At 43.3% G+C, this 20,236-nt stretch overlaps 1 protein-coding gene and 1 long non-coding RNA gene across 6 annotated transcripts in view; one reads left to right on the plus strand and one right to left on the minus strand.

Moving 5' to 3' along the window:
• TTC27 (tetratricopeptide repeat domain 27) overlaps positions 1–20,236 on the plus strand; it is a 174,602-nt gene that overhangs the window by 109,780 nt on the left and 44,586 nt on the right. For all 3 annotated transcript variants that reach the window (XM_006131309.4, XM_006131310.4, XM_025188780.2), the window contains 2 exons: positions 3,428–3,550; positions 14,321–14,548. In XM_006131309.4, the coding sequence (XP_006131371.2) occupies positions 3,428–3,550; positions 14,321–14,548 (351 nt within the window). The remainder of the gene's footprint in view (positions 1–3,427; positions 3,551–14,320; positions 14,549–20,236) is intronic.
• Positions 4,874–20,236, minus strand: part of LOC102451684 (uncharacterized) — a 42,589-nt gene continuing 27,226 nt past the window's right edge. For 2 of the 3 annotated variants that reach the window (XR_012902858.1, XR_012902857.1), the window contains exons 3-4: positions 6,097–6,258; positions 4,874–5,589 (exon numbers count right to left, since the gene is read on the minus strand). This is a non-coding gene — a long non-coding RNA (uncharacterized LOC102451684). Of the gene's footprint in view, positions 5,590–6,096; positions 6,259–7,335; positions 7,574–20,236 lie in introns of those variants that run through there. The other variant, XR_012902859.1, reaches the window with a different exon arrangement.

Below are 20,236 nucleotides of genomic sequence, written 5' to 3' on the forward strand. Positions count from 1 at the left end.
AGAAAAAGGAGCAAATACTGTTAGGCTGTTCCACAGTTACCAAAATACAATAAATGAATAGGGACAGTTGTCATTCCGTGGGGCCCGCTTCCTGTCTTTCCACCTACCCACTAATAAGGCAGGTCTGTTCTTTCAGGAAGTAGGTAATTGTCAGAGCACCCTGGAATGGGGTGAGGTAACCCTGTTGGTTTCATTGTTTTCCACATAAACCTGAAATCCTAAATTATCTCAGTAAGGTTCTGCCTCTCTTCTCCTTTCACTTTGGCCCATGTCCATTCCCCCATCAGTCCCACTTGTTCCTACTTTTCCCTTCTCCAGTATGTGATGGATTTTCTTAAGAATTCTCTCTTTTCCCCTCTGGATACTGGTACCTCATCTCGTAAGAGGGCTGCCAAAGCATAAGCACTCTTACTTTCTAGTCTTGCATTCTCTTCTCTAAACAAAGACAAGGGCATTTTTTTCCAACTACATATTTAGTTTAAGTGGAAGATCAGATTGCACATAATCTTACTTGGTGATCATGTTATAAGTGTAACTGTAAACTTGAAAACTATTAAAATAAGGTTCAAGGCTTTGAGGCCAAAATATTTTCCCGAAGCATGCATTTTATTTGTTTAAATATTTCCCTTTTACGAGAGTTGTTCCTCTTTTGGTGTTATACATTCTCTCTCAACCAGTCATCATTCTGGTGTTCTCCAAATGATTCCCCACACAGTCTTTCAACAAACACCATGAGATTTAATTTTCATTTCCATTTCTCAGAGTAGACTTGGCACTTTTCAGTCCAAGCCAATTTTCTAAGTCAGCGCTAGAAATGCTAAAATACAGGTGTGTTATGGAAAGTGTTGCAGTATTAAGTATAGTGTTGTTTCCTTTCTAATATGTACAAAATTTGACCGGGAGAGAAAATTAAATGTGATTAAATTTTCTTGTATGTGGAACTAAATATTTCTCTATATAATGAGCAACTAGACAAAAATAAATACAGGCAGTCCCCGGGTTACGTACAAGATAGGGACTATAGGTTTGTTCTTAAGTTGAATTTGTATGTAAGTCGGAACTGGCTCCAGATTCAGCTGCTGCCACTGAAACTGACCGGGGCTGACTACACGAAGCCGGAGGCAGAGTTGCTCTGCCCCCAGCTTCCTGGAATCAGCCTGATCAGTTTCAACAGCTGCTGAATCTGGAGCCTGGGACAGAGCAGCTGGGGCGCTGCCCGGTAGGTTCCCACAGGACCAACCCAGCAGCACCCCAGCTGCTCTACCCGAGGCGTCCCGCAACAAAAGCCTGGTATGCTGGGGTGGGGGGCGCACTAGCTGCGCCCCCTTCCCCCCCCAGCAGACCAGGAAGACCCGAGCAAAGCCGCACAGGCGGAGGGACCCCGCTACCCGTGCGGCTTTGCTCCTGTCTCCCTGGGGTGCTGGGGGGGAGTCCTCCCCAGCACACCAGGGGGAGACCTGAGCAAAGCCGCACAGGCAGAGGGACCCCGCCGCCCATGTGGCTTTGCTCCTTTGCCCCTGAGCAAAGCCGCACAGGCGGCAGGATGCCGCCTGTGCAGCTTTGCTCCTGTCTCCCTGGTCTGCTGGGGGGGTCCAGCGGCTTTGCTGGACCCCCCCAGCAGACCAGGGGGACAGGAGCAAAGCCGCCCAGGCGGCGGGGGTCCCGCTGCCTGGGCGGCTTTGCTCCCGGGCAAATGAGCAAAGCCGCCCAGGCGGCGGCTTTGCTCTGGTGTCCCTGGTCTGCTGGGGGTTTCCAGCGGCTTTGCTGTACCCCCCCAGCAGACCAGGGAGACTGGGAGAAGCTTTTCTCCACCCAGAGGACATGGGTGGCGACCCGCCGCCCATGAGCTCCGGGGCGAGAAAAGCCCCGTTCATAAGTGCGGATCTGGCGTAAGTCGGGGACTGCCTGTACTTTGTAACATTTTAAAATTATATTATACAGTAATTCCTCATTTAACACGATAGATATGTTTCAGAAAATGTTCATGCTAAGCGAAAATGTGCTATTCGGGGTCAATTTTCCCATTGAAAATAATGGAAAAGGTGGGGGTTCAAGTGGTGGTGTCTGTTGGGACCAGGACATAAGGTTGGGGGAGAAAGGGGACTGGGTTACAGCAGGGAGGGGAGGTGTTTGGCTCTGGGGAAGGGAAAGGGAGGAGAGGGGAGGATTGGGTTGGGAGTATGCCACTGTGACGGGTCTCCCGGGACCCGTACTGCGTCTGGCGAGGGGGGGAGTCACCGGGGAACAGCGCGGCGAGCAGCGAACCCTCCACCGCTTTGCAGGGAGGCAGGGGAAGCCCCGCGTAGCTGCCAGCAATGGGCCGGCTGGGGAGATGGTGTTATTCCATGGATGGTTGTGTAATTCAAAAAACGCTCCCTAAAAAAAAAAATCGTGCTATCGCAAAAATGTGTTAAGCGGGCACGTGTTAAATGAGGAATTACTGTATTGTACATTTATGCGGAATTACTATTGGGCTGTGTCTACACTGGGCCACTTATTCCGGAAAATCAGCCGCTTTTCCGGAATAAGCTGCGAGCTGTCTACACTGGCCCTTGAATTTCCGGAAAAGCAACGACGCTCTACTGTACAAAATCAGCCGCTATTCTGGAAAAACTATTCTGCTCCCGCTCAGACATAAGTCCTTATTCTGGAACACTTAAGTCCTTATTCTGGAAAAGGGCCAGTGTAGACAGCCCAGTAGTCTTTTCTGGAAAAAAGCCCCGATCGCGAAAATGGCGATCGGGGCTCTTTTCCAGAAAAGCACGTTCACATTGGCCACAGACGCTTTTCCGGAAAAAGGGCTTTTCCGGAAAAGCAGCCTGCCAATGTAGACGCTCCTTTTCTGGAAAAACTGAAAACGGATTAGTATTCCGTTTTAAGCAGTTCCGGAAATTCATGCCAGTGTAGACACAGCCTTGCTGTAATGAGATGGTGGTGTTATCACAGCCATTCATTTATAAATACATGTCAAATTCCAGAAAATATAGACCCTAGAACTTTAGTGAAAGACGCGCAGGTGAATGCTAGAAAATATACATCTTAATAGATGAGTTTAAAATTGAATTGCTCATTTCTAAAAGTTAAATACTGTATTGCAGGGCTTTTGCTTTCAAATCTTAGTCTTACCTTTAAGCCATATCTGTAGGGCTGCTCAAACTGAACAGGTGTGCCTTCTAGAAAGCACTCCTGATTTTTTTCACATAAAAACTTATTTTTGGTGATTGTTACATTGTGTGGACAAGTTTGCTTTAAGTATTTTTGAAACCATATGTAGTAGTTTTTATTAGGATGACTTCTCAGTGATGAGCAAAATTCAAAAGCGTAAAAAGTTTCTCATATTCTTGTTCAGACTAGAAATGCCTCTAATATCTTTTCTGCAAGTGGTAATGAACTTGAATCTAACATTTTTGTATTTTGACTTTCCTAGCGCCAACTTGCAAGCTTACTCTTTGAACTGGGGTGCACAAGTTCAGCTCTACAAATCTTCGAGAAGTTGGAAATGTGGGAAGATGTAGTAATCTGCTATGAAAGAGCAGGACAGCATGGAAAGGTGAGAGAGTTTTGTTATGTGAGCTGAGTTTCTTGGATTTTGTCATTTATGTTACAATACCTCGTAGAGATTCTGTTGCGCTATCTATATATACATTTTAGGGATGTAATAGTATAGTTGTTTAACTGATTAATAAGAATAAGCTTATAGGTAAATGCTATAGACTACATACCCTCTCCCCCTTACTTTGCCAGTCAATTTTTTAGCAGGCTGGGCAGCAGCCCCACTCTGTCCCGGTTTGCACTGGGTTGTGGACCTACCCCTGCTGCGGCTCTGCATTTAAAGTATATTAGGAGCCAGATAGGCAGGCAGCCCAGATCAGTTTCGGCTTGTGCCAGGTCCGGGAGCTCAGACCTTTTTCCCCCAGACAGGAGCTGCCCAGGGACTATAGAATAGTCCAATGATTTTTAAACCAGTGGTATGAGTAAGCTTAGGGATACTGGAGAGACGTCTGGGAGAGACGTCAACACTGAAATTTGGAGAAAACTGAATTTTTGTTTTAAGTTTTACAGCGCTTTATTATTTTTGTATGTTTCACAGCCAAAAATGTCATCACCCGCCCGGCTATGATTAAGTTGTTTAAACAAATGTGTTTCAATGGTAGAAAAAACATTTGTGTGTCTGAAAACTGTAGGTTCTGGGGGTACTTATAATTTTTTATTTTTTTTAAAGCGGTATTTTATTTAAAAAAAGGTTGAGAAACACTGGAATAGTCGATTCAATTAATCAATATTTAACATCCCTAATATATTTTAGAGATTTGTGCATCTGTCTGTTTGTCTGCGAGTCTGTTTGTTCAAGAACTCCTCCTAAACGCTAAGAGCTAGGACCACCAAATTTGGTATGCAGTTTCCTCTTCTCCTAACTTAAAGCAAGGCCACAAGGAAGTGGTGGGAAAGGGACTGATTTTTTCATAACATGGAAAAAGAGGGGCAGGGCTGTTCATTTGGGGGCAGCTGTACCATCAAGAGAGTGGCCAACAGAGCTGGGGCTCCACCATCTTGCCTGCCAGCACATCAAGGATTTTGCTATTTCAGAATAGTGCATCCACACTGATTGGACGCTGAATCGCATTTAAGGTTGTCTGGAACCAGTTCTGGCAGGGCATCATGTCAGGAGTTAGCTTGTGTGGCTGCTGCCTGAGGCTATCTGAGAGCTATCGCCCCCTCCCCCCCAGGACATCCAGTTCTCAGGTTTCCCTGCTTGCCTGCCTACCTAGCTGGGGGACAGCAAAGTATTTTTTCTCTCTGCTTGCTCTGGTTGCCCTCACTCAGGACATCACAGCACTCTGCAGCATGAAACCGGAGCCACCCCTGGGCACTCTGGTGCTTCTCCTGGACATGTTGCGAGCCTAGCAGCACATTCTGCAGGCAGTAACAGTCTCCCTGGTGTGCCCCACTAGTGGCTTGTGCCTCATTCCTCCCTCACGTCCTTCCACTTACCCCTCTCTAACCCCTCTTCCTGCTGTACAATAAAAGACACACTTGTTCATTACAACAAAGTCTCTTTATTGAACAAAACTGGGATGGGGTGCGGAATGAAACTGAGGTGAGACTGGGGAAAGAAGGTGGGAGAAGGGAGGGGGAAACCTGGGAGGAGGGAGCTGGAAGGGGGAGGCAAGAGGAGGAGAAGCTCAGGGCTCAGTGTTGGGGGTTTCACCGGCCCAACTGTCTCCCAGCACCACGGGTGCGAGAGCCTTGATGTCCCCTGAGGGGGTGTGGAGGAAGAAGCGGGAGGGGGAGAAGGAGTGGGAGGAGGAACGGTAACCGGGGGGACAGCAGGGGCTGGAGCGGCAGGAGGCAGCAAGGTCTGCACCAGGGTCTGTAGGTGCTGGCAGATGGCATGGCTCTGGGCAAGCTGCTCCTGCCGGAGCTGCAGGTTGTCCTGAACCCAGTGGTTGTGGATGCGGTGCAGGGCTTGCAGTGCCCCTAGGTGCTCCTGCTGGTACCCTTCCACTGCACAGGTGGACCTACGGAGTCCTCGGGTGCAGGAGGATGTCCCACGTAGTGTGGTGCACGCTGCACTCGCAGCTGGTGTGACTGTGGAGAAACAAGAGAAGTGGTCAGTTCTCTGTGGGGACACGGAGGGTGAAGTCCAGCCCCACTCTGCAAGGTGAGGACAACAAGTCTCCACACCATCTGAGCCGATGTGCTTGCACACAGGCCATGTTCGGGATGTCCTGCTATCCCCGGGAGTGAAAGTTGCCCCAGGACTGTACCCATGCCCCTGTTCTGTATATAGTGTGAAGGGGATGTGGGGGGTGTATGGGAGCGTAGATGTCCCCTGCCTCTGTGTAGAGGTGGCTTGTGGAGGGAGGGCGTCCTGCTGTGTCCCACCCCAGGGTCAGGAGCATGTCATGTATCTTCACACACACATGTGGCTAACAGGCCAAGGCCCCTGTGTGGCAGCCAGCTGGGGCCACGTGCCATGGGATGGCACGGCATGTGCATGGGTTGCTGCGTGATCCATGGTCAGCGAGGCCCACACGCGTGGTCTCTGGTCTCCCTTCCCCTCCCCCCCCATAAGGGGACAGTGATGGCACTCACATGTTGTTGCCTCCCCGGATGACACTGGCGACAGGTCCGCTGAGATGGCTTGGGGGTCCTGGCTGCGCAGCACGCTTCCTGCGGGCTCCTGCAACTCCTGGCTCTCCTCCTCCTCCTCTTCCGTGCCCTGGTCAGGGCCCTCTGCCCAGGGTTGATGACCACCTGGGGGACATAGGATGCGGTCCTGGGTGTCAAAATAGGGGCAGCTCTCTGGGTCTGCCCCTCTTTGGGAGCTGCCCCCTGTCACCCTGGCATAGGCACGCCGCAGCTCCTTAATTTTCATCCGAACCTGTTCCTGTGTTCGGATTTGGCCTTTGGTGGCTAGGCTGGCAGCCATCGTGCTGTAGATGGCCGCGTTCCTCTGTCTAGTACAGAAGGTTGAGGGAGAAGATTCATCCCACTCCTCACACATCCAAACCCTGACCTTGTTTTATCTTGTAAGAGGAAGTTGCAATACCAAATTTAGTGGTCCTAGCTCTCACCATTTAGGAGGCATTCTTGAACAAACAGACTCACAAGCACACTCTCAAATATATAGTAGATTATAACTTGTCAATTAAAACAAATAAACTATAATTTATGATGCCTTGCATAACTTTTCCCAATTATACTAGGCCAATATCTAGATCTTGGTAATTATAAACTGACAGTTCTGTTTCACTGCCAAATGCATTGTGTGCCTTGGGGATACTATGCTACTATGAGGACTCTTTCAGTACAGTAAAGAAGTAGAGGTCAATATTTTCCATTTCCTGGAAACACATTCTGTTCTAGTTAAATTCTCAAACTGCCCTTAGGGAGTTATGAAAATGGCATTCAGACAGATTATCTGACACAGGAAACTGCTTTCAAAATTGTTTGTACAGCACTTTCATAGCATTTTGTATTTTTCAAGTGCTAAGTAGCAACAGTACTGAAAGCAAAGTTAGATGCAGAACATAATGACAAAATTAGAAACATTTAAATGCGGAGTATAGAGAGCTTTATCAGCAAGAAATATTCCTATTAAAAAGACAATTACAACATTTGTGGAAATGCATGAGAATCTCCTAGTGTAATATATTTTCAGTGGATGGAGCAGCCTTAGAGCATGCTTTGTTAGATAAGATTTTCTACCTGGTTCTCAGGATTTCTGTTGTAAAATTAGAATAATCAAAACATTGAGTAAACTAACAAAATGGCCAAACACTGGAGAATATTAAAGGGAGGAGGGATATTAAGCATCTGAGTCATTCTTACTTTTGAATTGTTGATTGACGAAATAGTTACAAACATCAGCAATGGTGATCCGGAAGTGGATGTGCGTAGTAGAGCTACAGTTGATATTGATGCATTTATTAGACTGTTGTGTTAGATCTAATACGCTTGAGAAAATCCTAAATGATAGCTGAAGGAGTAACAGCATAATTTTCTCAGAGCAAGAGTTTACTAAAGTTTACTGAACTGTTTTCAAGGTTTCTTTTACTTGTTTGTTTCGTAATCTAATATAATTAGTGGAATCTGGTATCATAAAGTGAGCCAGCAAAAGAGCAACACAGTGTCAAGCAAGGAACAAAACAGGACTTTTACACAAAAAGAGCAATTTATGATGTGAACACCCAATGTGTTGATATTTACTGTGATTTTGTCATTCCAATTTTTTCATTGTTGCATTCCTTTAATGCAGTGGTCCCCAACCATGTGAGGTTGCCGGGCACCAGGAGGCGGGGACACTTGCGCGCCCGGGGCCGGCGCTCTCCCCCGCCAAGCGCCGCGCGCCCGGGGCCGGCGCTCTCCCCCGCCAAGCGCCCAGAGCGCGGGCGGCCAATCCGCGGCGCTCCCGGGGCCGGCGCTCACCGTATGCCATGTGTCCGGGGCCAGCTCTGGCACCGTGCATGCGCCACGTGCCTGGGGCCAGGCCAGCCCTGAGCACTTGGCGGGTGCACACAAATGCCCCCGCTGGCTCCATGGCACCTGCGGGCACCGTGTTGGGGACCACGGCTCTAATGGGTCTATTGGAGAACAGACATCAATCTTCATGAAAGTGGTGAAAAAGTAGGCCGAGGACAGGGGACTGAGCTTGTCAATATTACTGGAAACTAAAGAGCTGCATTTATACCATGTGGGAATGTCACTAAGAGCATCAATATAAGGAAAAGGGGTATGGTTATAAAGTTGATGGTCCCTTGACCTTTTATCCTCAAATGATGCATCAGGTTTTAAAATATCCCCCAGCCTTCTAATAATGGCCGCTAGCCTCCAGCACTTCCCTGCACCTGCTTTTTCCCTTCCTCCCCTTTTCACCAAAGAAGTGCATGTTTTGCCAGCTGGCTAGTTGCTCTACACCCCCTACTTCCTCTTTGCTTTGCCACCTACACACTGCTTAGTATGTGTTCAGAAGGGTAAATGAGGGCTGGTAGTAGTAGAGCGCCTTCCTCACTGTTTCCTGCATTAGCTCCAGCCATTGAACCCACTATGATTCACCAGGGTTGGTGAGCCATCAGAGGAGATGGTGGAGGTTTGGTGGGAAATGTGATTTGAGAGTGAGGTGCCAGCCTAGCTCCTCACCCACCTTCCCCAGTCTTTGATTTACCTGTGAATGTATACCTTGCAGAGTGCCAGTGTAACAAGCCAATAGATGCTTATGAAATAGGTACTGCTTTGGATGAGGAGAATTCCCCCCATAGCTCTGTCCTTGGACAGAGTTGTAGGGAGCCTGTATAGGAAGTTCCTCCCACCACCCCCTGACCATTTTCTATTTTAGGGAGACAATAGGAATGTGGGAGAGGAGGAAATAGGGTTATTAGACTATGGAAAGATCCTGGAATCGGGTGGGGGCTCCTCACATTCTGGAGCCTAGAACATTTCTTCCTCTGGCTTCTCCCTGTGGTGGGGGAAGCCAGGAACAGAGCCCAGGTTTGCAGCTGCAGAGGCAGCAATCCACATGTCATTGTCACCACAGGAAAAGTCTATGAATGAAAAATCACAAAATATTTAAAATGTTATTTAATGCATGGGAGCAGCGCTGGGAAGTCTCTTTTATCCTTTTAGTCTTAACTGCCTATGCAGTACAGACACAAGATGGGTCAGGTAGCATCTTTTATTGGAGGAACGTCTGTTGGTGATGGAGGCTATCTTTCACACTTACATAGAGCTCTTTTTCAGGTCTGGAAAATGTGCTCTAAGTGTTACAGCTAAACACCAAATGGAACCGTTTGTTTAGCCTAAGACGTTAACTCATTTCAAAGACTCTTCAACCATGCAAGGGGAGTAGGGGATAAGGTGGTTAGTGGATTATAGGTAGTTATAATAAACCATAAATCCAATGTCTCTATTCAGTCCATTATGTTTAATGTCTAACAAAGTTGGAATTTAAACTCTCAGGCTCATTTTTTGAAGTTATGAAGATTTCCTTTAAAAATGAGGAGTGAGAGGTCAGATATAGAGTGGTTGCTTTCTGAAAAGTATGCACCCATATGTTTTAGGGTGCTTTTGTCTTTTATCATTTTTCTGTGCGTGCTCATTCAAGAGCACACTGGTTGTCTAGTTTTAGCCATGTAACTGTTGTTGGGGCATTTACTGCACTGGATAAAGTATTCCACATATTGTGATAGACGTGGCTCTTGAAATGTGTGTTTTGGAGAGTGTTGATCATAGCACAAAATATATGTCTACAAGTTTTCATGTGTTCTGGCAGAGTTTTGTGCAACTTTGTGTTCCCTGATGTATTTTTGGATCAGCACATCTATAACACTGTCTGTGCTGTTTGTGGCAGAAAAGGAATATCATTAAATGCTATGGAGCACAGGAACATGGGGAGGGGAAAGATGGGACAGTTAGACCAGGTCTACACTAAGGGAGAAGGTTGACTTAAGATAAGCAACTCCAGCTATGTGACCATTGTAGCTGGAGTTGACATACCTTTACTCAAGTTTCCGCAGTGTCCCCACTATGGAAGCTCAACAGAAGAAACTTTCCCATTTACTTCCCTTACTCATCACAACCCAGTGGAGTACTGGAGTCGACGGGGTGCCATCTGTGGTTGAATCAACCCCCAGAATATCAGTCAGGAAAAGCTTCCTCAAGGCAACATCAAGCTGGTATATAAATTAATAAAATAATCTTTTGCGTTATACTTTGAAAATGTAACTACTACTATTATGCTTTACAACAGGCTTGTGAGACAGGTAAGTATTCCCTCTATTTAGATGAAGAAACTGAGACAAGTGTATGCATCCAGTCAGTTTCAAAACAGGAATTACAATTTGGGAGTTTCGCTTTCCCACTCTCATGCTTCACCCACTCTGTCATACTACCTCTAGCAGGCTGTCAAATTCATTCCCAAGGGAAATTATGAAAATGTCATTGTCAGATATATTTAAAACCAGATAGGCCAAAGTACAAAAATATATATAATTTAAGACTGTACTAAATGAGTGAGTGTGAATGGAAAGAAAATAGGTTCTGTAAAAAGGAGAGATGATGTGAGCAGACATTTGACAGTAGGAAGCCTATTTTGGGGACATTGTTAAGCTGGATGCATGGGAGTCTATGCAATGAGAACCAAAAACTAATCCTCCCATTTGGGCATTTCTAGCTACCAAAACGTTCTTTGTTGTTCCCTCTTCGCATACTTAATATTCTGTTTTCTGTATAGTATCCCAACACATCAGTGCTTGCTGTTCTTATATCTTTCTTCATGTTTTAAATAAATGTGTAGTGAACTGAGCTCTTGCTTTCATTTCAGTTCAGCTTAGACACTCCTGTCCAAGTCATGTAATTGTAACCAAATCTTAAGTCAGCAATATTTAAGAAACTGTAATTTTAGTTTTTATTTAACAAAAATTTAATCTTTTTCTAAAGTTAAATGTAAGAAGCTTTCTAAAGATTAAGAAAAGTAACTTGTGACCAGTGTTCCCTAATCTTTTTCATCCCTGTACAGATGTTTTCCATCTATGTTCAGAATGTTATGTGCACCAAGGCATGTGTGATTGTGCATGACCAATAGAAACAAAACCCAGCTATGGGCGCTCTGCTAATCTGCTGGGAAGCATTTGAATCTCTCCTGATTGGCCATACAAATGTACGGCTTAGAGGGAACCCTGCTGGTGCTTATAGTTTGGGGACATGCTCAAAATATATTTTTCAAAAGTTCATTTTATTTAGATGTAATTGATAATTATGTAACATTTCAAGTCACCTTTAAAAATTTAAAATTGTGAAATGAATCGTGAAATGAAACACATAGCGATTACTTTTCATCGATTTAAATTATGGTCTCAGCAAGAGAAAACCACCTCTCAGATCCATGTGAAGGATTTTGCTTCCAATATTTTTCTTTCTACTGAACCACAGTTCCCATCAAAGAGCAGCATATTTCTTTATATCTGTTACAAGACTATAAGAGAGGAATTTTGCTCTTAATAAAAATGCACAGCATAATAGGAAACCTTGATTTAAAGTATTATCCAGAATTATATGACCGATCAAAAGAATAATTTTTTAAAAATCCACACAGATCTGAAATTTTGTGTTGATAAGTTTCATTAGACCTATGCGGAATAGAGGAACAAAGAGAATGAAAAACCAACTGCATAATGTATATGGAAGGTGAACAGCTGAAGCATTTTATATTTAATTACTCTGCTTTATCTGCTAGCTGAAATATTTATGTTGGCAATGAATCCCTGTAAACTGAAGCCAGAACATGCTGTTTTTGCATACTTAAATGTAAAAAGTAATTAGCGAATGGCTGGCCTGTTTATGTAGTGTATAACAGTACTAGGCACTATGATACAGAGACTGTTTTGGGGAGTGTCTTACACAGGATGAAGTAAGGGAGCAGCATGCAATTCCCCTTTCACCTCCTAGCTGCTAGTCACAGCAGAATTTGTCTGTCTTTTTTTTTTTTTTTAAAGGCCTGTACTTTGATGCTACCTGCTATTACTGCAACTATTTTAATTTATCTTTGAGATCTGTTGTCAATATTTATCCATTTAACCACAGTCATAAAAGTTAGAGATGGGAGCAAAACTGTTATCTAGTCCTTTTCTCTGCCAGGTCAGGGTTCTTTACGAAGGAATATTTTTCACATCATTTGTACAGTCTAATTGTAAATGTCTCTAACAGATTTCACAGCTTCCCTTGGAAAACTATTCCACTACTGATCAGCAGTTTCTCCTGAGACTCAGCCTACAATTTTTTGCTTCTTAATTTGAAACTAGTTTCCAATTATGTTCCTATACAACCCTAAACAATTCCTTTCTCCATATGGCCTTCCTTATTTGTAGATGGTTACGTTTTGCTAAATCTTTACTTATTGTAGATGACAGTAAGAATGTCGTCTTAATATACTAGAGAGAAAATATCTCAAAGGGAAATCCTTGAAAGTACTCTTTCTTTTACAAGTTCTTGAAAGGGCTCTTTGAATTCTATTAATGGTCCAAGATTAACCTGTATGCTCAAGACTGAGAGGGACAGAACTCATAGTAGCCACTTTTTCTGATCGAATTCTGTAGAGATTATCTGAGGGTGGAGAAGGTTTGATTAAAACAGAAGAGGAAAGAATCATTCCTACATAAAGATCAGCAGTGTAGTTTCTATAGGTATAATGTTGTGAAGACCAGGACTTTAACAGGGTTAAAAAAAAGAACTAGATAAAGTCATGGAGGTTAAGTCCATCAATGGCTATTAGCCAGGATGGGTAGAAATGGTGTCTCTTGCCTCTGTTTGTCAGAAGCTGGAAATGGATGACAGGATGATGATTACCCGTTCTGTTCACTTCCTCCGGGGCATCTGGCATTGGCCACTCTCAGAAGACAGGATACTGGGCTGGATGGACCTTTGGTCTGACCCAGTATGGTTGTTCTTATATAGGTAGATGGAATGACATACTTCAGGGGAGCGTGATTAATAATAAACTCAACCTTAATAAACTCAATAATTATAGAGCTCAACCTTGGCTCTGTGGTAGGATTTGTTGGACTCAGCCATAATCTTAAACCGATCCTTTCAAATAGAGAGCATATGCTGAGTTTAAGTATGTATGATGCTGCTAATATCTGTGTGTTATGTGTTGAGGTTACATTTAGGAATGGTAAAATTCTGGCTGGACTGCTGCTGTTGACAGACAACTGTCTATTTATTAGTGAAACAAAGGAGGCATAAGTGTCTTTTTTAAACCTTGACGTTAGAAACAGACGGTGACCTTCCACTGAGGAGAATTAGGCAGAGTTATAAAAGGTATTGCTAACAGCTCAGTTTTAACAGATCTTGTGGGTACTGTAGCATGTAATCTCTCTTCCAAAAGCCTGCAGTTTCTCTGAAACTTGCATTTTAAATGTTACTTATTTGAGTAATTTTTATCTCCTACATTTAGATTAAAATATGGTTTTTATTTGTTCATTTTGTAGAACAACAGCAGTGACAGTCAAGAGGAAATGGAGAAATAACATAACATGTTGGAAGCACTGCCTCCAGAAGGGCAAATTAGAGATCAGGAAATGGAATAAGCATTGAGGACACTTAATGAGGGATTCAGACAGTGGAGAAAAAAAGAGCAGGAAGGGCCTGCTCAGTAGCCTAATAGTAGTGGCAGTATGCTACCATGTAGGAGCTAAAGATTGAATTTCCAGATTTGGTATTTGCTTGTTGGGTAGAAGATGCAGTTGAAATATGAAATGGAGAACAGTTATGTGCAGCTTTGATGTACTGATTTACCCCCCCCCCCCCCCCCAATATTAAGAAGTAAAATCCCATTTTGACACAGAGATGCTTCTGGGTTGTACCAAGTTTCAAAATCTTACTGGGGAAGAATTCCCCTTTTCATGTACTCCTCTGCTTGAAAATGTAAGTTTACATTTCACCTTGACTACTTTGAAAAATAATGTGGAAAAAAATCATCTCTGAAACGACTCCTTTTACTGCACTGAAGGTGCATAAAAATAAATATGGCTTTAGGATTTAACATAAGTAAATCATACCTTAAAGTTCATGCAGGCATGAACAGAATTTTAATAACAGCACTAAAATGTTTGTCTGTGGGTTTTACAAAATGTAAAAACTTATGGAGCATTTTTTCCAAGGATTTCTCTGACACAGACTATGCTTAAGATACTGTTTGTTTTTCAGATTTCTTGTCTTTTTCTTAGATTGTGCGAGAAACCACCAGTGTGAAAAATCTGTGAGAAAATGGTAATATATGGATTCTCTTAAGGGGCTCTTTTGCTTTTTGTTTATATAATAGGCAGAAGACATCTTGAGGCAAGAGCTAGAAAAAAAGGAAACACCAGGATTATATTGTTTGCTTGGTGATGTTCTTAAAGATCACCTCTACTATGACAAGGCTTGGGAGTTATCGAAGCATCGCAGTGCCCGGGCCCAACGCTCCAAGGGACTCCTTTATCTTCGCAACAAAGAGTTCAGACAATGTGTGGAGTGCTTTGAACGCTCAGTGAAGATTAATCCTATGCAGGTTGGGAAACAAAAACAAATATGGTTTTTAAAGTTCGCATTTTAATTAAATTGTGTTTTTAAATGTAGTTTTCAGAATTTAAAAGCATGTTAACTGTGTTTGTAAATGATCAGAATAACAGTTTGCACTTTATTAATGTGTTAAATATTGCTCAACTTCATGGGAGAGACTAAAGCTCTGTCTAGAAGCAGCATAATGGGGGAATAGACATGTACAAGCCTCCTATGCAGGTCTTGTGATTAAATTAAGACTGTGCTTGTTGCATCCCCTCTGTCCCCCAAAATGCCAAGACCCTGCAAATGAAACTAAACCAGATAGCCATTTTCAGTAGAGAATGGTACAAACACGACTGGTAGGAACTAGATCAAGGGAAAACCAAAGAACTGGAGTTGTCTTAATATAGAATAATTGGATTGCTCAAATGAGTTGGAAACAAATCTCTGGACTATCCTGGCTAATTGCATTAAAATGCAGTTGATACACTAATGAACTGTATATTCATGAATTCATGTAATAATTATTTCTCAGTATTGACTAGGGACATAGAAGTATTTACCTACTAAAGAAACAGTTTCTGCTGCAGTTTACTATTATTTTGGAAAGTGACAGGCTTATGGTTGCCACTAAATGTTTCAGACTTAGGGCATGTCTAGATGCCGTTGTTTTTTTTTAAAGGAGATATGCAAATTTGGTGCAAATTTGCATATCTTCCAATCACTTTTTCGAAAGCGGGTTTTTCAAAAGTGAAAGTCTGCACGCGGTTTTTTGTTTGTTTGGGGTTTTTTTTCAGGGAAAACCCCTTTTTCAAAAAACTGCATAAACCTCCTTTTTTTAGGAAGACCGTAGTTTTCGAAAAAGGGTTTTGTCCATTAAAAACCTATGTCCATACTTTCCAGCAGGCATTGTGCCTCACAGAGGACTGCTAGAGTTCTTGAACAAACATGGGAGACACACCCACGGTTCATACCCCATAACTTGTCTTGGACTTGTGACTTCTGCACGTCTCTTGGCTGGCAAGTGGTTCTAGGCCAATACAGTTTTTGCCCTTGGGTGAGTTTGAGGAATTTTGACTATGACAGCAGAAAGAAAGGGTGGCACTTCAATGGCTTATCCCTCCCCCTGTGTAGTAGCTAACCCCATTCTGGTCCTTTGTGAAGAGATCTTGCAGTTTGACAATAAACAGAAAACAGATAAGAAATGTCACTGAGCATGCAGGGCTCTCCTAGCAACACAGTCTGCGTGAGATAGTACAGAAAGGGAGAAGGTTCCACAAAGTAAAGTAGTAGCAGGAAAATAGAATGTCATCTGATCTGTGTGTCCAGGTAAGATCCAGAAACAAGTTTGTAGCTGAGAACCCCGCACCAAGCAGATGAGCTGAAAAAGTCTGGTATAGCAAAATGGAGCTTTCTTTCCAAGTGTCAAAGATCTATCTCTTGATTCCAGGGGATTGAAGGAAATTTGGAATCTTCTCCCCAAAACCACCTACAAGAAATAAGGGAAGAGTGAGCATCAACAAAAAAGCCTTGATTTGTTGTGAGAATTAGGGTACTGTGCATTTGGAGAAAAGAGGGTACCAACAGGTACAAGCAGTAAAGTAATCTAATCCTTTAAATTCTAGAGATTATGATTTCTGGTACCTTTGTCGTCATTGTGTAACCAAGAGTGTTTCTTCAAGTGATGTCCCCATGGGTGCTCCACTGTTGGTGTTGGGCTTGTTCCACGTTGCAGATCAGAAACTTTTCTAGCAGTTTCTAGATGGGCCACGCATGCTTGACAGCAACGCGTTCCATTTGTGCCTTTGGAATTTGCGCACACCCTGCCCAACTCCCTTCAATTCCTTCTTGCCACCCTCGGCTGCAGACACAGCTCCAATCTCTCTCTTTTTCTCTTACTATCTGTGGATGGAAACTTAGTTAACTGTTTGTTCCCCATGTTTTTCTTTTAATAGTTCAAAAACAAACAAACAAACTACCAAAAAAGAGTTTCTTGTAAATAATTAGAAGTCATAGTTAGCTGTTGCGCAGTCCTTCATGGGCAACGTGCAGTGAGCGTCAGACCACTTCAGGCCTTCTGAGAGAAAGAAAGACTAGGACAACTAAGGAAAAGACCATTTAGTTTGGAAAAAAGAAGATTAAGGGGGGACATGATAGCGGTTTTCAAATACCTAAAGGGTGTCACAAGGAGGAAGGAGAAAATTTGTTCCTCTTGGTTTCTGAGGACAGGACAAGGAGTAATGGGCTTAAAGTTCAGAAGGGGAGGTTTAGATTGGACATTAGGAAAAAATTCCTAACTGTCAGGGTGGTCAAATATTGGAATAAATTGCCAAGGGAGGTGGTGGAATCTCCCTCTCTGGAGATATTTAAGAACAGGTTAGATAGACATCTGTCAGGGATGGTGTAGGTGGAGCTTGGTCCTGCCTTGAGGGCGGGGGGCTGGACTCGATGACCTCTTGAGGTCCCTTCCAGTCCTGTTATTCTATGATTCTATGATTCTATGATTGAGCGACAAAATGCTGGGTTCTCTCGGTTTAAATAAATGTAAGAAATGCTGGGACCCCATGCCTGTGTCTGACAGCCATGCTGACTATATTCGCTGTCTGGATGAGACTTATGTCTCCCAGAAATGCATTCACTGCCGCAGCCTCACAGCCAGGGCTTGCAATGATAGAGAGCTGAGACAGTGTATGTTGTTTGACAAAGCACTCAAGCATCAGTCAAACAAGGAAGGCACTAATCGTTCTGAGGCTTCTTCCCCTCTGAGGAACCCGTCAAGCTCTCCCGCACCTAAGCCTCAGTCAAAGAGAAAAACCTCGCCACCTTGTTCGCTCCCGCCATGAATTAGCACAGGAGATAAGCCAGGCATGTCAGGTACTGAAAGACTCCATGCGGCATCAGTCACAGAACCCAAATCGCGATGTTAATAGAATGCAACACCAACTATCCTGGCACTGAGAAGATCAGGAACCCAAGACTCGGACACGTCCTTGGCACTGCCAGTACTCCAGGCGCCTCTGGCATTGACCATTACCCTGGCACGGAGGAAGGCTAGGTCAAAATTCACCAGACCTTTGCCTCGCACACCAAAGCCAGAGTCTGCACTACCAGCACTGAGAATCTCGATATCGCACTAAGCTAACACCATTCCTCAGCAGGCAGACAAGACCATACTGCAATGCATACTGTGCCAGACTCAGAACCGAAAGTCAGGTCTCCTTATGAGATTGTATCAAGACATCGCTCTTGCTCCCCCCCATCAATACGAGGCTCCCCTCTCTCATCTCGATAACCTACTTTATCTCATTGTAGGGACTACCATGATGATGGTAGGAGTGTTTTCTCAACACTCCTCCCCAACATGAGCCCACACATCTTATGATGTACATTGACCATGGTATTCTCACCATGCCCAATGGCATCCAGATTGGTTGTACCATCCTCAGCATCAATCCTGCTGGTCCCCATACCGCCATTGGGCTCCTCCACAACAAAGGTCAACGGGACTCCTAACATCAGCTCAAAGATCTGCTCACATATGCTCACCAATGCCCTTCACCACCTCCAACAGAAGATCTTGAGGCAGAGGAAGGGCAGATTACTGATGACCCAGACATCCAACAACCTGATGTGTCACCTACCAACAAATCCTCCTCCTGTGTGGATGAGGTTTTTGAAAATTAGAAATGTGAGGTACATCAAAGATGTAGGAAATAAATAAGTGACTTTGAAAATACTTAGCACAGAGAAAGGTAGAGTATTGCAAGAGTTGATTGATAACTTGAAGAAAAAGATTAATAGGCCCTGATTATTTTAATCCACAAGATAATTACCACTTTGTAGTAATCAAAGCACTTAACTGCTTAGGATAACTGTTTCTGCCTGAGGATTTGTTTGTTTTTAAAAGTTACCTGAAAAGAAAAAGAAAGAAATGTATTCATGTCATTGTGCCAGGAAATATAAGTATGAAGACCTACAAGCAAATTTAAAAAAAATCTGAGTAAAAGTACACGGATAGAATGGCGATAGTAACTTTAAATAGTTCACTTTCCAGCCTGAGACTTTGAGAGACACTAGAAGATCATTGTTAAAACTGAACCTGTGGCTCATTTGGAAAGGATTGTTAGATCTATCTAATCTGTAGTACTTTGGCTGAAAGTAGGTGAGTGAAAAATGTTACCTGGGATCCAAAGAAGATAGTACATTTTATAGTAAAGCGTTCCTATACTACTACAGTGGAATTAATTGACATTTTCAGCAATTTAATATATTTTTTTCTTAGATGTAGCTAGTTTTCTTTTTGATACCTCTCTTGCCTCATCTGCTGTCCCTCTTGCCCCCACCCTCCCAAAAATAGAAAGCATCTGCAACCTTGCTCCAAGATTTGGGTTCATGCTCCATAACCTTGTTTCTTTCACTTGATTTTATCAGGGAAAATAAAACAATGCATTGCCAGTGACAGTTGCTCTACTTTAAACTTTATTACATGTGATGACAATTATTCAGTAAGATAAACTTGAATTTCAACAGTACTTTTTTTTACAAGTGAGACTAAAATAAATTGAATAATTTCCACTGAAGTTATTTTTCAGCTTAATCTTCAATTTGTTTGTTACATAGTATATTGAAAATATTCTTGCTGTATCACTAATTCAACATTTTTTGTGTTGGAGTCTATAAATGCTTCAGCATATCTCCCAAGCATTATAAGAACACATTTCACCTGCTTATTTTGGCAATACCAAAAGCTTTTTCTAATGCAGCTTACATGGAAAATTGTTAAGATCTTTCCATTGCCACAGAGGCAGCTGTGCAAGAGAAAGTTCTGGAGCCATTTATAAGAACTTAAGACCAGTAATTTAGCATCTGTGACCTTAAGCTACCTTCATCTGTGAAGCAGCTGGCAGCCTTATTGTTCCACTTTCTTCAGTTTGTAACCATTTTCCCTGATGTGGAGGAAAGTTTGAATAAAACTGGCCTTCTGCACTGTTCTATCCGACTTCTAAGACCAACAGATACAATTTAATCTGTCTACAGCAGTCTCTACTAAGTGAACTACAATTGCTTGGTCTCTCTCTGCCATTGTTGTTTACGATTAAGTTTCTGTCATGGGTATTTTTAATAAGAGTAGTGGGCAGGTTGCAGGCAGCAAGGTAGCTGTGATCTCTTCCTAATTTTTACTAAAGATAACTTGAGTAGGAGGCCGATAGTAGGAGCACTGTAGGTGGTTAACCTCTGGCAGCCTCCAGAAAGGCCCCAGGCCACTGTTCAGGCTGATTAAACATACCCACACCTACCAAACCCCCATCATTCCCCCACTTGTTCAGTCTTGGCCTGCTGCTCCAGTATCTGTGAGACTGGAGCAGCTTCCAGCCCTGCCACTGTGGAAGTTATAAAGGTCCTGGAAAGTCACAGAATCCGTGACCCCCGTGATACTCATACACTTATGCATGATCACTGTTGTACTAGTAGTGGTGATGGTAATTTGCATTAGAGTAGTATTAAAGACCCCAGTCAAGATCAGAACACTGCTGTGTTGGGCACTGAATGATCATATAGTTTACAATCTAAATAGTCAAGAGAGACACAGATTGGGAGATATTACTATTACCCCCAATATATAGAGAGGGAAGTGAGGCACAGATATTAAGTGACTTGCCTAAGATCTCACAAAAAGTCTGTGCAGAGCTGTAAA

Source organism: Pelodiscus sinensis, chromosome 3 (assembly GCF_049634645.1).
Source record: "Pelodiscus sinensis isolate JC-2024 chromosome 3, ASM4963464v1, whole genome shotgun sequence".
NCBI lineage: Eukaryota > Metazoa > Chordata > Testudines > Trionychidae > Pelodiscus > Pelodiscus sinensis.